This window comes from Vombatus ursinus, unplaced genomic scaffold (genome assembly GCF_900497805.2).
Source record: "Vombatus ursinus unplaced genomic scaffold, bare-nosed wombat genome assembly UNPS02014775.1, whole genome shotgun sequence".
Taxonomy (NCBI): Eukaryota; Metazoa; Chordata; class Mammalia; order Diprotodontia; family Vombatidae; genus Vombatus; species Vombatus ursinus.
In genome coordinates this window covers 16,956,720-16,971,978 of record NW_020954553.1, presented here as the reverse complement: position 1 = coordinate 16,971,978, position 15,259 = coordinate 16,956,720, and the positions used below count along the sequence as shown (strand labels likewise).

Sequence of the window (15,259 nt, the reverse complement as noted above, 5' to 3'; positions counted from 1 at the left end):
TGTATGTGAAGATGTGTGTATGTATGCCCCTCTTCTTTGGATGGTATGAAGCTAGGCCTGGGTATGTACAAGCTATGCCTGCTGCTGTAATAACCTTTTTTCTTAGCCCTATTTCTACTTAACTTCCCTGAAACTTCTGACACTTCCAACCACCATTTTCCTTCTAGATAATCTCTCTTCCCCTCAATTCTAAAACACTGCTTTCTCTTGGTTTTTCCTCCTATGCATTTAATAATATTTAACCTTTATTCTGATTTCTCATATGTGTGTGTATCTATCACTAAAATATATCTATATTTATATCCAGGTTGGGGGAAAAAAGGTCATAAATTTTCATGGCTTGTGGAAAGACAGAAATTAGTGCATATGTTCCATATGGGACTGATTGAATCTGTCCCCAGTGCATCTCAGGTTTTTGCATGGAGGAACTCTTCTTTCAGGTGATGAACTGGGATGCACTCTGCATTCTCCTGGAAGATTCTTGGTGGCCTCTTCCTTCCAGGGAGTTAGGGTATTGGCCAAGGCACAGTTGATCTTCAGCCTAACTACTGTGTAGTTACTCATCCTTTTCTGCTGCTCCCTTCCTCCCTTGACTCCCCAAGAAATTTCAGAACTTGACTTTATTATACTGACTGCTAGGTCATAGGGAAGTATGGTGCAACTAATCACATTGATAATATTTTTGCATAATAGACAAAGTGTAGACTCTGTGTGTTGCCTCATGTTCTTGTTAAAATTTTTGTGTTTATTATTTCTCTGGGTGTGCTTTCAATTTTATCCTATTCTTTTGGAGGTGGGTCACAATGAAAAGTGAAAAGGTAAAGCAGTAATAGAAGAGAAAAGGAGCACTAGAAAGGCAGCACTGGACAAGGAGTCAGGAGAGATCTGGCTTCAATCCTGCCTTTAACACTCTCAGGGGTAGTACAGGAAAAGACCATCAGGAGTCACAGGATCTCTACCATTTAGTGATTTTCTTTTTGTCCAGCACCCCATCCACCATACCAACTAGATGCTGCATAAGGTGGTCAAACTGTATTAGGTAGCCAGAAAGATAGCTGGAGGGCTGAAGACTAGCTAAAGTGGAACTACACCACTCATTAAGGTGCCCTGGAGATATGGCACCCAATAAAGTGAAGATTTGGCAGAGAGTAGCACTAGAGCTATCAATGACACCTCCAGAAGACACCAGCAGGTCTCAGCATAATGTTAACTATCCCTTAATACGTAGGCTCTGATCAAATGTATCCCCATGTGTACATATCCCATATACAATTCTTAGTCATTTTTACTCTTCTGACTGAGGATTTCTATTTGTAGGAGAATGAGTTCCCTCTACATTAGTGGTGTTAAACAGAAATAGAAATGGGGGCTACTAGTCTGCACACATAAGGATCTCTATGCCAATTTTAAAATACAATATTATCTGTATTTTGTTATATTTTAATATATTTACTTAAATATTTCCCAGTACTATTTTCATCTGTTTCAAGCTGCACTCAGGAGTGTTGTAGGCTGCATGCAGCCTGAGGGCCACATTTTTGATACATTTGCTCTATATTACTTCTTTGAGTGACTTTGATTTAAACTAAACATATAATTTTGATGATTAGTAAAAGTAAACATATTAATGAAGAAGGAGTCATGAGCTATAGTTTGCGAAACAGTATGAACCATAAAGTAACCTGGAAAGATTTTCTGGGAGCCATGAGTGAATTTGTATATATGGGTATAAATGTATTTTTTATGTATGTCAGGGTTTATGTATATATGTGTGTGTACTTCATGTCCATGCTTAAGTGTATATACATATATATATACATATATATAATACACACACATATGTATAAGAATCTTTATTAATCAGTCAATAAACATTTGTTAAGTATAGAGTATATATCAGACACTATGCTAAGCACTGAGGACACAAAAAGTAGCAAAAGACAGTCATTTCCCTCACAGAACAGTTGGGGAAAAGAGCAAATCAATAGGTACAAATGAGGTATGCACAAGCTAAATAGAAGATAATTAAGACGTGGGAGGCACCATCATTAAGAGGTGTCAGGAGTACTTTAGTGTAAAAGATGGTATTTTAGTTGGTACTAAAAACAAGCCAGGGAAATCAGTAGGAGGAGATGATGAGGGAAGAGTATTCCAGGCATGGGGGACAGCCAGAGAAAATTCCAAAAGGCTAGAAATGGAGTGTCTTATTCATGGAAAAAACTAGGTCAGCATCACTAGATCTAGGAGTATGCTATCTCTCCTGCACTATTACATTAGCCTCCTAATTAGTCAATATCTCATCTCAAATCTCCCCATTCTCCATCTACTATACTACAACAAAAGTGACATTACTAAAGCACACATCTGATCATATTATTTTCCTCATCAATAAACTCTAGCATTTCTTTATTACGTCTAGCATCAATACAGTGTAGGTCTGACCATTTCACCCTGTTACTAAACAAAGGCACTACCAGCATTTTTCCATCTTGCCCTCCTAGGAGGCAAATTATCTGCTAAAACCCACAAGACTTTAATTTACTTAATGGTTGGGGAAATGGTCCAGGTTCCTACAGCATATCCCCTTAAATTTTACTGTTGGGACCCCATTGATAGAAAATATGAGGTACAGGATGACAAATGAAAAAAAAAATGAGGCTAGACTTCTACATTGACAGTGATTACTGACCTGAGCAGGCTGGAAGAACTGGAGCAGGAACTGATCCAAGATCCTCTGTGGGAAAGAAAACCAGAAGATAATGAGAGACCCATCTGGTGCATAAGTAGATAGTTGGGAGCTGAAAGTAGGAATGGAGCTGAAGGACAGCATTAGGGAGCAGATTTCAGTTTGGCCTTGAGGAGTTGGAATGAAACATGCTGGGGTCTCAGAACCACAGACTCCACAAATAAGGCTTTTTGACTGACACAAGCAGAATAATATAATTTGTAAACTTTGGTAGGTTAACTATATGGGATAGTGAGTCAATTAAGCAACCAACATTTATTAAGCACTATGTGCCAGGCAGTCCTATACCAAATACATGTAGAGAACCAGGAGTTCAAGGGGTGGGGAAGAGAGGGAGGGAGGGAGAGAGGGAGAGAGATAGAGGGAAAGAGAGAGAGAGAGATAGAGAGAGAGAGAGAGAGAGAGAGAGAGAGAGAGAGAGAGAGAGAGAGGACTTCTTGAAGGAAGTGGAACTGGATCTAGGTCTCCAGGAAGTGGGAGGATCTTCTGCATTGCCCAGGTGGAGGAAAGGAGAGGATCTAGCACCCTCTTATCTCCAGCTGAGTAGAAGCTTGGTTTAATGTTGTTTTCCTGTTGGTTCTTGTCTTTGAATTGTAGGTGAATAAAGGAGGAGTTTTAACTTTTTTAATAATTGACTTCAGATGTTCAAACAGGAGACAGATATTAAGTGGGTAAAATTGTTCAGCATACACCAGGACTCTTAAAGGAAGTTTTAAGTGAACAGAGAGCTTATGGTTTAGACCTCAGTGTTTTCTGGTAAGGCTGAACTAGTCTGGGAAACCCAGTGAGAGATGGGGTCACAAATATCACACCACTGTTTTAAAGATCCTAAGCCATTGTGTCCACTTTAAAGCTTTAAATGACAATTCTGGCTGTTTCATGTTTATTCTCTCCTCCCTGATCCATGGTACCTGAATATCAAGTCCCAGGCCGGAGTGGGTGCCAGCCTATGGGGTAACCTTTTGGTAGTGACCCATTAAGGTTTAGGGCAGCTAGGGAACACAATGGATAGAACACTCAACCTGAAGTCAGGAAGACTCATCTTCCTGAGTTCAAATCTGGCCTCAGACACTTAGTAGCTATGTGACCCTGGGCAAGTCACTTAATGCTGTCTGCCTCAGTTCCTCATCAGTAAAATGAAGTGGAGAACAAAATGGCAAACCACTCCAGTATCTTTGCCAAGAAAACCCCATATGGGATCAGGAGGAGTCATGACTCAACAACAAAAAGTTCTTTAATAGAACCAACTTCTTTCTCATCCTTGCTTTTGCGCATGCCATCGGATGGACTTCTTGTTATTGAGCACTCATTTCCAAAAAGAAAAGAACTTCCACCTTTTCCCCTGACTCAGAAGACTCCAGGAAATTGTCTTAAATTTGGCATTCTAATCATGATCTTTAGTGGGTCATTTTCCTTGTGCTGAGATACAATACTTGATCAAAAACTGACCCATTTCATTTCATCTCCTTCTTTCTCCACTGGTCCCCACTTCCCTTTTTTCCTTTCCTCAGTTGAGGACACTGCTGAAATCTCCTCCATTAGCTCCATTCTCCCAGATCAACCATCTCCCTTTCTCTTCAATTCCTTCCCCCACCTATTGGCCCCTCCTGAACACTCTCTTGCCACCAGTTAACTCTCCTCATGGCCCAGATGTTCTTCCTCTCCAGTGTCAGGGAACAGTGACTGAACTCCACTCCTCCCATCTTCACTGTTAGGGAAAAGCATAGTAATAACCCTCCCTCCCTATCTCAGCCCTATGTCCTGTAATCCAATGGGATCCTCTTAATTCTAAAGTCAAAAGTCAGAAATTATTAGATAAGCACTTATCAAATACGTATGATGTGCAAACATTGGGCTAGGTACTGGGGATACAAACGTAAATATGAAATAGTGCTGAAGCTGAAGAAGCTTACATTCTTTAACAGGAAATTACTTGTAGACACAAAATCTATGCAGAGTGAATATAAGGTAATTTTGGTCTGGGAGAAGCCCTAGAAAAAGAATTCCACGGAAGGAAAGAGGAAGGGAGGAAAGAAAGAAGGAACAGAGGGAGAAAAGATGGAAGGAAATAGGGAAGGCGGAAGGAAGGAATCGGGGGACTGCGCAAGTTGGCTGGAGAAGCCTCAGCCCTCAGGAGGACCGTTACCGTTCCTGGTTCGTTCGCACAGCTCCCTCCTACCCATCTTCTTCCAAATGCGCAGAGCCATCTTCCAGGCCGTTAGCTGTCCATGAGAACTAACCAGGAGATCGGCAAGTTTTGTGCGATCGGCCTGGTCCAGATGGCTGTCTTGATGTTTCTACCTCCACAGCAATTCTCACATCTCTCTCCTGCTCTGTATTATTACAACCACCACCCTAATTCAGTCTCTCATATCCTCTTCCTCACCTGTATAGGCAATAGCCTCCTAATTCAATTCTACACTTCAGGTCCCTTACTTCTCCAATCTATCCTCCCCATGGCTGCTGCCAGTGATATTCCTAAAACAGGTCTGTCTGTGTCACTGCTCAAAAACTCCAGTGGCTTTCTATTGCCTCAAGGGTGAATTATAACTGCCAGTGTTTGGCACTTAAAGCCCCTTACAGTCTAGTCCTATTGAGGGAAAAAAATAGTGATATTATATATTTTAGACACAAGTCTGCCAGAAACAATTTTATTTAAATTATCATTATTCAATATCAAAGCCCTTTCTACATTAGAGAGAGAGGTGTTCAAACTGGAATGATCCCCTACATATCCTTGGACATGATTCTGCACTGCAAGATGATTTGCGGTAACATTTATAAGAATCTTGAACAAAGAAAAGATCATAACATGCAGCCAGTGAAATGATATTAATCCAGTTGAATGCATCTCCAGATCATCTACTCAGAAAAAAATATACACAAAAATCCTATACCAATTTTGTCATTCTATACTGGCTGAATTCAGAAATTCATTTCTTAAACTTCTCTATTTTCAAATCTCATTTCAAATTGTTTTCATGTGTAGTATGCTTGTCTCTTCCCCATCTTCAAGCCCCACCCCCATGAATCACTTTTGTGAATTAGTGCATATTTTGTTTTTTTATATACATATACATGTCAAACTTGTAAAACTTTGCTTTTAGGTGGTTAGAGCTGATACTTCCAGGTTTACAGACAGTTTCTCATTTTGTCAAATAAACATTTCCAATATGGTTTTTAAGAATTCGTAAATGCAGGATATAATCTAATTCTTTTCAAGTGACTCTGCTTCTAATTTATATTAAGTTCTGCCAAATAATTCAAAATGATTCACACAGAAGTCAGGTAAACCAAATTCTTAAAATGAAATTTCACCTTTTTTTTCCTCAAAAGTATTTTGCTTATGTGTTTCTGAGGCAAATCCTTTGCCAAGGTAATTTAAACAAGCCTTGAGGTAGTCCTCCAGCACCAGCTGGACTTCAAAACATAGACAACATAAATATTTACACTACTAGCAACATTCTTTCACATTAACCAAAAAAAATTGAGCATACTCTTAATTTGGACTAAAAGTTAAAGATTTAAAAATCTTTAAAAAAATTTAGCCAAATCATTCTTCCAAAAACTTGTATGTTCATTTCTCTAGTGAGTGAAATACAAATGCCATCTTTTCCTGTGTCAGAGACATTTTTAGATGTGCTGTTCCTCATTCTGAGGTCTCCCAACTTTGCTAAAGTTGAACGCTCAGTATTGATGTCACTTGCATAACAGAAAATCTGTTCCCAAAGCTCATTGACCAATAATAGCCTGATTTTAGCTGTTATCCTATAAGAGAGAAACTGGTCTTTTTTCTCTTTTCTTTTTTTCCTGTGCACATAGGATCTCTAGCCTCATTTCCCATTCCTAAGGATATGATAATCTTGATATTAGCCACGCATGCAGGAAAATCTGCTGAAAAATTTGAGTCAAGTATTCCAAAATGACCAGATGGATATCTTAAGTGAGAGGTAAAGTACTTCTAGGGTGAGGTAGATAGTATGATCCCCTTAGCCAAAAACATCACAGAATAGATTTTCTGAATCTTTATGATGATTCTGGTAATACAGCTTTCACTCTCACCTAAAGAATTAATTGCAAAATAAAACAAAATAAAATGTGTTTAATTAAACAAATTTTGTTATGTGATGCAGTTACATCCTATCTCAAAATCTGAAGCCCACTGGTACTTGGTCATTGAAAAAATCAGAAAACCTACTAAATTCCTTTTTCATACTAAATATTTGGTATTATTCCAGGAGCACTTAGTAGGAGCTAGGCAGTTCAATGGATACAGCATTGATCATGGAGTCAGGAAGACCTGGTTTCAAATGCTGCCTTAAATTTTTACTAGCTGTGTGATCCTGGGCAAGTCATTCAAGCTCTCTTAGCTTCAGTTTCTTTATCTGTAAAATGTGAATAATAATAGTACCTACCTAAGAGCATTGTTCTCAGGACAGATAAGATGGCATGCTAAGCATTTCATAAACTTCAAAATATAAAATTAATGCTATAATGATACTGATGATGAATGCAGTTCATGATATCCCTCCTCCATCCTCTTTACCACATACACCACTTAGGATAAATTGGAAGTTCCCAACCCTGCTTTGTTATTTCTTCTGTAATGTATTGATTTTGCCTTTCTTTTCTTTCTTCTCAAACTTAACAAGATGGATCAAAACCCACCACCAGGCCTTGAAGGGACATTTGTGTCTTTTCCCTCTACAGAATGCAAGAACTTTATCATCATGTTGCCCCTTATAAATTCTCACATTTCTCTTATCTTTTCTTTTTGTATTTCAAAGACTCTAACCAGATCTGGCTTTTAAAAAAAGAGACACTTGAAAATTTTCTATTCTATTAGAAATACAACATCCTCCCCCAACCTCACCCCCAACAGGATTATGTTCAGTTTTTCAGGTTCAGTTATTTTTGGTTTTTAAGCTTGCCTCTTTTGCGGTTTGTGATATCATATTCCAAGATTTTCTTTTCTTTATATTGTTGACAAGATTTGTGTGAACCTGTCTGTGGTTCCTTAGTATTTGAACTATTTCTTTCTTCTGGATTCTTGAAGTATTATTATTTGACTTTTAATCATTGAATTATATTGAGTATCATGTTCCTTGTTTTTTTTTTTCATTTTTTTCTACAAAGGGTGACTGGGAAATTCTTCATATTTTTCACTTTGCATTCTAGTTCTAACAGTCCAAGACTATTTTGATTTATGATTTCTTAAAAATCTAAGTTTTTTGTTTGGTCATGGTTTTCAGGAATTATGATGATTCTTTTGGTCTTTTTCCTTTCTTTTAAATTTGAGCTCTGCTTCCAGGGTAGAAGGGGTTCTGTCTGAGGCTTCTTGTGCCAGTGGCTGTAGGCCCTGGCTGTTTACCTAGTGTTGTAATGATGTTCCCCTGAGAATATAGCCATGTAACTATGTGATCATAAGATCTTCCAGCACAGGTGCAGGTTGAAATGAGTTAACCAAAACCAAGAAAAACAATTAGTTCCTACACCAAGACTACATAGTAGTCATACAATAAAATGAAATCAAAATCATAAACACCAACAAAGGAGATCAAACTATTCCTATTTCCTAGGGGAAATAGTCCATGCCTATGTTCCCCTGAGGCCCATGGGGGACCCTCATGTCTGATGCTGTTAAGGGATGGGGTCAGGGGTTGCTTGTGCTGCTGGAGGCTGTAGGGGTCTATCAACTTACCTGGTGCTGAGCTGTGGTCCTAGTGGTGGTATCTGGCATGTGCTGAGGCCCAGTAGGATATTTCTGCATTTTTCTGAGGCTACACTTAAGCATGTAGAGGTCTGGACACTGGAGGGTGCCTGTTTGCCCTGGACTGTACTGAAGCATATGGTGGTTCTTGGAGGTGGAGACTGCTGGTTTCATTTTAGATCTTTTTTGAGGTATTTGTGGGAGACCTACACTCCTCTACAATCTTTCACATCTTTGTCTGAAGTTCATATGGGAACATTCATCTGGTTTTTTGAATGATTTTCTGGGGAGCTTACATAAAAATTACAAAAATTAAAACAAGTTAGCATTTATGTTGCACTTTAGGATTGACAATTCACTTTTCATATATATGTATATATATACATATATACATATATACACATATACATATGTATATAGATATTGTGTTGGTTGGATTGGATTGAATAGTATTGGAGTTATTATGAAGTGTTGATCCAAACCTGATTTCTGCCAGACAGCTATCCAATTGTGCCATGAGTAAATATGAAATAGTGATTCCTTCAAGTAACTTACCTTTGATTTTATTGAACACTGTGTTACTATGGTTGTTTGCTTTACTGCTCCATTGATAACTGATCCTCTTTCTAACTCTCTCTCTTTTTCTTTCTCTCTTTTTTCTTCTTTGCTGCAGTATGCCATTGCCTTCCTGGCTGCCTACTTTCCAGCTTGCAGCCCCTCATTTCTAATTGTCAGTGACTTCCAAGTACATATATATGTATATATATATATACACACACATATATACATATATATATAATATGTATGTATATATGTGTGTATATGTATGTATATATATGTATATGTATGCATGTACAAGTATATTGTAACTATATATATATATATATATACACTTATAGCTATCATGCAGGTGCTATATATACATACACATATATAATTTCCCATACCAAATATAAAATGCCAACAAAAAATTCAGTGAGTAGAAGGATACAAACAGGCTGCCATCTTAGTACTGGGTGAGGAAGATTGAAAAAGGAAAGGAAATTAGTTTATCTGTAAAGAAACTACCGGGGGTGGAAAGTGGGGAATATTCATCCTTATGGATTCATGGGGAAATTCTGCCAAACTTTTTTAAAGAAAATTATTATTCATTATTCTAAAAAATTGAGAGCATATCCTATCAGAATCTTTTTATGAGACAAATATAGTCCTAACACTTAAACCAGGGTAATATAAAATGAAGAAAAAAGCTATAGGCCAATATCACCAATGAGTATTTACTATTTTTTTAAAAATCCTGTCAAATATACCAGTGATTTATCCAAGAAATCATTCATTAAGACCAAGTAAGATTTATACCAGGGATATTAAGACAGTTTTATATTAGGAAAACAATCAATAAAATTAATCATTAAAAATCAAAATATTCAAAACCATATGTAGTATAGCACTATTTTATGCTAAAAACTATACAAAAAATAAATATAGAGGGGCCTTTTTAATTATGATAAAAAGCATCTATTGAAAACTGAAGGCAAACATCATATTCAATGGGGATACATTAGAACCCTTTCCAATAAATATGGGAATGAAGCAAAGATAAGCATTCTTCCCACTTTTATTTGGTATAGTCTAGGAAATGCTACCAACAGCAATAAGATAAGAGAAAGAAACTAATGGTATAGACAGAAAAGGCAAGATAGAAATAAAGGGCAAAGATAGTAAAGAGGGTATAATTATATCCTCTTTTTATAAACTGTAAATCTATTTTATTGTTTCATGATCTATAAGGGATATATGAACTATTTCTGCCTTTTTATATTTGTTTACAATATTTCTGTGCCCTACTATGTGGTCAGTTTTGTAAAAATTCCATATGATGGTGAGATAAATGCATATTCTATTGCAGTCTTACTCAAAATAAATATTTTAACTTTAATTTTGATTTCTTTTTTCATTAGATAACAAGATTTTAACTCTTGCTTTTTTTTAAGTTCACTTGATGCATGATATATTTTTCTAGCTCTTCAGTTTATTTTGTGTATGCCTTTTTTCAAATATGTTTCTGGTACACTATAGAGTATGTGTTTTTGTTGTCTTATTCAATGTCACCCTTTTGTTTTTATTAAACTGTGCAATCTATTCACATCTAAAGTTATGAGAGTTAAGTTTATATTTTCTTCCATTTGTTGCTAATATTTTTTTAAATTATGATTTTCCCTCTTCTATTATAAACACAGTACTATGTGCCTTCAGATACTTTATTTTTTAAATTTAAAATATTTTATTTTAATTTAATTTTAATTATATTTTTCCTCAAATACATGTGAATAAACATTTTTTATTCATTTAAAAATTTTTTTGAATTCCAAATCCTCTCCCTCCCACCTTCTCCTCCCCCTTTCTTGAGAAGGCAAGCAAGTTGATATAGATTATACATATGTAGTCATGCAATACATTTCCATACTAGCCATGTTGCAAAAAAAAAAGACCAAAAAAAATGATGAAGGAAGTTTAAAAAAAAAAGTGTTCCCCAATTTCCATTCATACATCATCAGTTCCTTCTCTAGATGTAGATAACATTTTACCATAAGTCCTTCAGCACTGTTTTGGATCATTGTATTGAGAGAACAGCTAAGCCATTCACAGTTGATCATTGTATAATATTGCTGTTACTGTTTATAATGTTCTGCAGGTTCTGTTCATTTCACTTTACATTAGTTAATGTAAGTCTTCCCAGGTTTTTCTGAAAGTATCCTTCTTGTCATTTTCTATAACACAGTAGTATTCCATCACAATCTTATAACCCAACTTGTCCAGTCATTTTCCCATTGATGGGAAATATCTCATTGCAAAAACAACTGACCTGAAAAAATAGACTCAGGAGAGATCATCTAAGAATTATTGAACTACCTGAAAACATGATAAAAAAAGGAGCCTGAACATCATATTTCAAGAAATTATCAAGGAAAACTGTGCTGACATGCTAGAACTAGAGGGTAAAGTTGAAATTATAGCCAAATTCCAAAGCTTCCAGGTAAAAGAGAAAATACTACAAACAGTCAGAAAGAAATAATTCAAATATCATGGTGCCACAGTCAAGATTACACAAGATTTAGCAATTTCTACATTAAAGGAGCAGAAGGCTTTGAATACCATATTCTAGAAGGAAAGGAGCTGGTATTACAACAAAAAATCACTTACCCAGCAAAACTAAGTATAATCCTTCAGGGGAAAAATGGAAATTCAATAAAATAGAGGAATTTCAAACATTCCTGATGAGAAGACCAAAACTGAACAGAAAATTAGATTTTCAAATACAAGACTCAAGAGAAACATAAAAAAGGCAAATAGAAAAGAGAAAACCTAAGGGATTTAATAAGATTAAATTGCTTATATCCTTACATTGGAAGATGATACTTGTAACTCTTAAGTACTTTATCATGATTAGGGCAGTTAGAAGGAGTGTACATAGACAGAAGGTGTGGGTATAAGTTGACTTTGATGGAATAGTATAAAATAAATTAAGGAGTGAGAAAGAGAATTGCACTGGGAGAAGAGAGAAAGGAGAAAGAATTGGGTAAATTATCTCACATGAAGAGACAGGAAAGACTTATTACAAGTGGAGGGAAAGATGGGGGGGCAATGCTTGAACCTCACTCTCATCAAAATCAGATTAAAGAGGGGACAACAGACTCACTTGGGTATAGAAACCTATATTACCTTATAAGGAACTGGGAGAGGAAGAAAATAAGAGAAAGGGATTGGGACTGATAGAAGGGAAGGCAGATTGGGGAAGGTGGTGGTCAGAAGCAAAACACTGGTGAGGAGGGACAGGGTGAAAGGAGAGAATGGAGGATAAACAGGGAGAAAATAGGATGGAGGGAAATATATAGTACCCATAAAGGTGAATGTGAATGGGATAAGTTCAACCATAAAATGGAAGCAGATAGCAGAGTGGATTGAAAATGAGAATCCTACAATATATTGTTTATAAGAAACATATCTGAAGCAGAGAGACACACAGAGGGAGTAATGGTGAGGGACTGGAGTATAATCTATTATGCTTCAGCTAAAGTAAAAAAAAAAAGAAGCAGGGGTAACAATCATCATTTCAGACAAAGCAAAAGCAAAAATAGATCTAACTAAAAGAGATAAGGAAGGAAACTGCATGTTGCTAAAAGGTACCATAGACAATGAAGTAGTATCAATGCTAAACATATATGTACTAAGTGATATAACAGCCAAATTTTTAAAGAAGTTAAATGTTACAAGAGAAAATGGACAGTAAAACCATACTAGTGGGGGATCTCAACTTTCCCCTCTCAGAACTAGATAAATATAACCAAAAAATAAATTAGAAAAAAGTGAAGAGGTGAATAGTATTTTAGAAAAGTTAGATATGAGTAGATGTCTGGAAAAAAATGAATAAGAATAGAATGGACTGTATCTTTTTCTTAGCAGTACATGGCATCTACACAAAAATTGGCCATGTTTTTTATAGGTTCCCAAAGTGGGAGATACTGCCCCCAAGAGTCCCTGGAACAATCCAGGGGGGCAGCAATATTTTGAAATGACACAAATCTCAAAAAAAACCTGTTAGATGGTTAAAGGAAGTGGATTTCCAGGGGGATCTTCAATAATTTTTTTAAACAGGGGTGTTAGGCCAAATAAGTTTGGGAACCATTGTTAGGGACATAAAACTTCACAATCAAGTGCAGAAAGGCAGAAATTTTAAATGATTCATTTTCAAATCATAATGCAGTAAAAATTACATTTAATAAAGGGCCATGGAAAAATAGATTAAAATTAATTGGAAACTAAATATTCTAATTCTAAAGAACAAATGGATCAAGGAACAAATCATACAAATAATCAAAAATTTAATTCAAGAAAATGACAACAATGAGACAACTTGCCAAAATTTATGGGATGCAGCTAAAGCAGTACTTAGAGGAAAATTTCTATCTCTAAACATTTACATCAACAAAATGAATCAATAAATTGGGCATGCAACTAAAAAGAAAAACTAGAAAAAGAACAAATTAAAAATCCCCAATTAAACACCAAATTAGAAATCTTAAAAATCAAAGTAGAGATTAACAAACTTGAAAGAAAACCAAATGGAAAGATAGTTCGACTTTCTGATGTGTGGGTTGAAACTTATTGTTCACTTACTTCAATTTCCTCCAGATAAAAGTGATCGCCTAGTAGTTATACAAAGTCTCCCTTACCCAGACAATGCATCAGAACTAGTTTAAGTAAAATAGACTACTCAGTACTGTACCCCAATAAGTGATGGCAATGATGGGAGATGTCTCAACCCCTGAGGAATGCAGTTTTTGCCTTTTTGAATTGCCAGAGGAGTTTATGTTTCCCCTTTCCTTTGACTGTCTCCTTTTATACAGCTCTAGTATGTTTAAGGTTCAAACTGAGTAGCAGACCTATGCATAGGGGTGATATTCCAGGATTAGGCATGGTCAAAGGTCTTAGGCTCTGTATCAAGTGGGGACCAAGTTCAAAAGCAAGTGGCAGCAGAGTGTCTCAGACCCAATGAGTAGTTTGGGGTCTTAGTTCCAACTTTTGGCCCTGCCTGAATCCTGAAGAGGAATAACCATTCAGGGCATGACTCTCAGACCAAAGTGGTGCCTACAGTTCCAAGTCAGACAATTCAATAGCCATCTACAAAAGCTTCAAATTGGGCAACTGCTGAATAAGCCTGTTGCTCAGACCCAAATGCAGGTCAGGAACTTTCAGAGCTCAGACTAGAAGTATAGTGATTAGATTTTATTCCCTATCAGAGCACTTGGGGATACTCAAAAAAGGTAAGGTTCCTAGTAGATCTTGAAATAACACAATAGTCAACACCCAAATAACACAATAGTCAACACCAAAGCAGTTGGAGGACCAGTTTAGACACATTCCCCCTCCTTGAAGTGCACAGGAGCATAGTTACAAATTGTTTTCCAGAATGGGTGGGCCAATTGAGAGACCCATCATTGGAAACATGTATATTATTGAGCAGACCTGTTTAGACTATACCATAAGTCTTTTACCTCAAGTTTCTTCAAAATGTTTAGTTCTACATTTTTTCCTCTTGTTTATATTTCAACTTGTCCAAAAAGACATGTTAAAGAGGCATGTTAAAATCTCCTTCCACTATTGTATTAATGTCTCTGTCTTCTTGTAATTAAGTTAATTTTTCCCTTAAGAATTTAAATGTTAATGCATTTGGAACATACATGTTTAATATTGATATTGGTTTGTTGATGATGGTTTATTTTGACTTGATGTATTTTCCTTTTTATCTCTATGTTGTGAATTTTTATTTTGCTTCATCTGATAGCATGATTTGTAATTCCATTTTTTAGCTTTTCTGCATAGCAAATTTTGTTCCAAGCCATTATTATTATTTTAGTATGTCTTTATTTTAAGTCTGTTTCTTGTAAGCAACAGATTATAGAAATTTTTCGATTTATAAAATCTTTCCCTAGATATGTAAGGTAAGAAAGGATGAGGAAAAACACAGCCAAGTCCAAGATGTCCAAGTAGCAGGAAGAAATACAACAAGCTCCTCCCAAAAGTCCTCCAAACATATCTAGAAAAGACATCAAAATGAATCCTGATGGAGAATTTAAAAAAAAATGTCATGCTCAATTATCTTTAGAACTCAGGTCAGCATAGGGAGACAAGAAGGTCTATGGACTGGACATAGTATTTAGCCAGTAGGCTAAACATAGCATTTGAACAGTAGCTAAACATTTTAATCACAGGGGAATATGCATCAGGGGTTAAAGAGGTCA

General features: G+C 36.2%; 1 protein-coding gene across 1 annotated transcript in view; it reads right to left on the bottom strand.

Annotated features, from left to right (window-relative positions):
* Nucleotides 1-15,259, bottom strand: part of LOC114044784 (NACHT, LRR and PYD domains-containing protein 12-like) — a 77,973-nt gene that overhangs the window by 53,427 nt on the left and 9,287 nt on the right. The window contains 2 exon segments of the mRNA XM_027864469.1: nucleotides 2,690-2,734; nucleotides 4,893-5,043. Coding sequence (XP_027720270.1) covers nucleotides 2,690-2,734; nucleotides 4,893-5,043 — 196 coding nt within the window.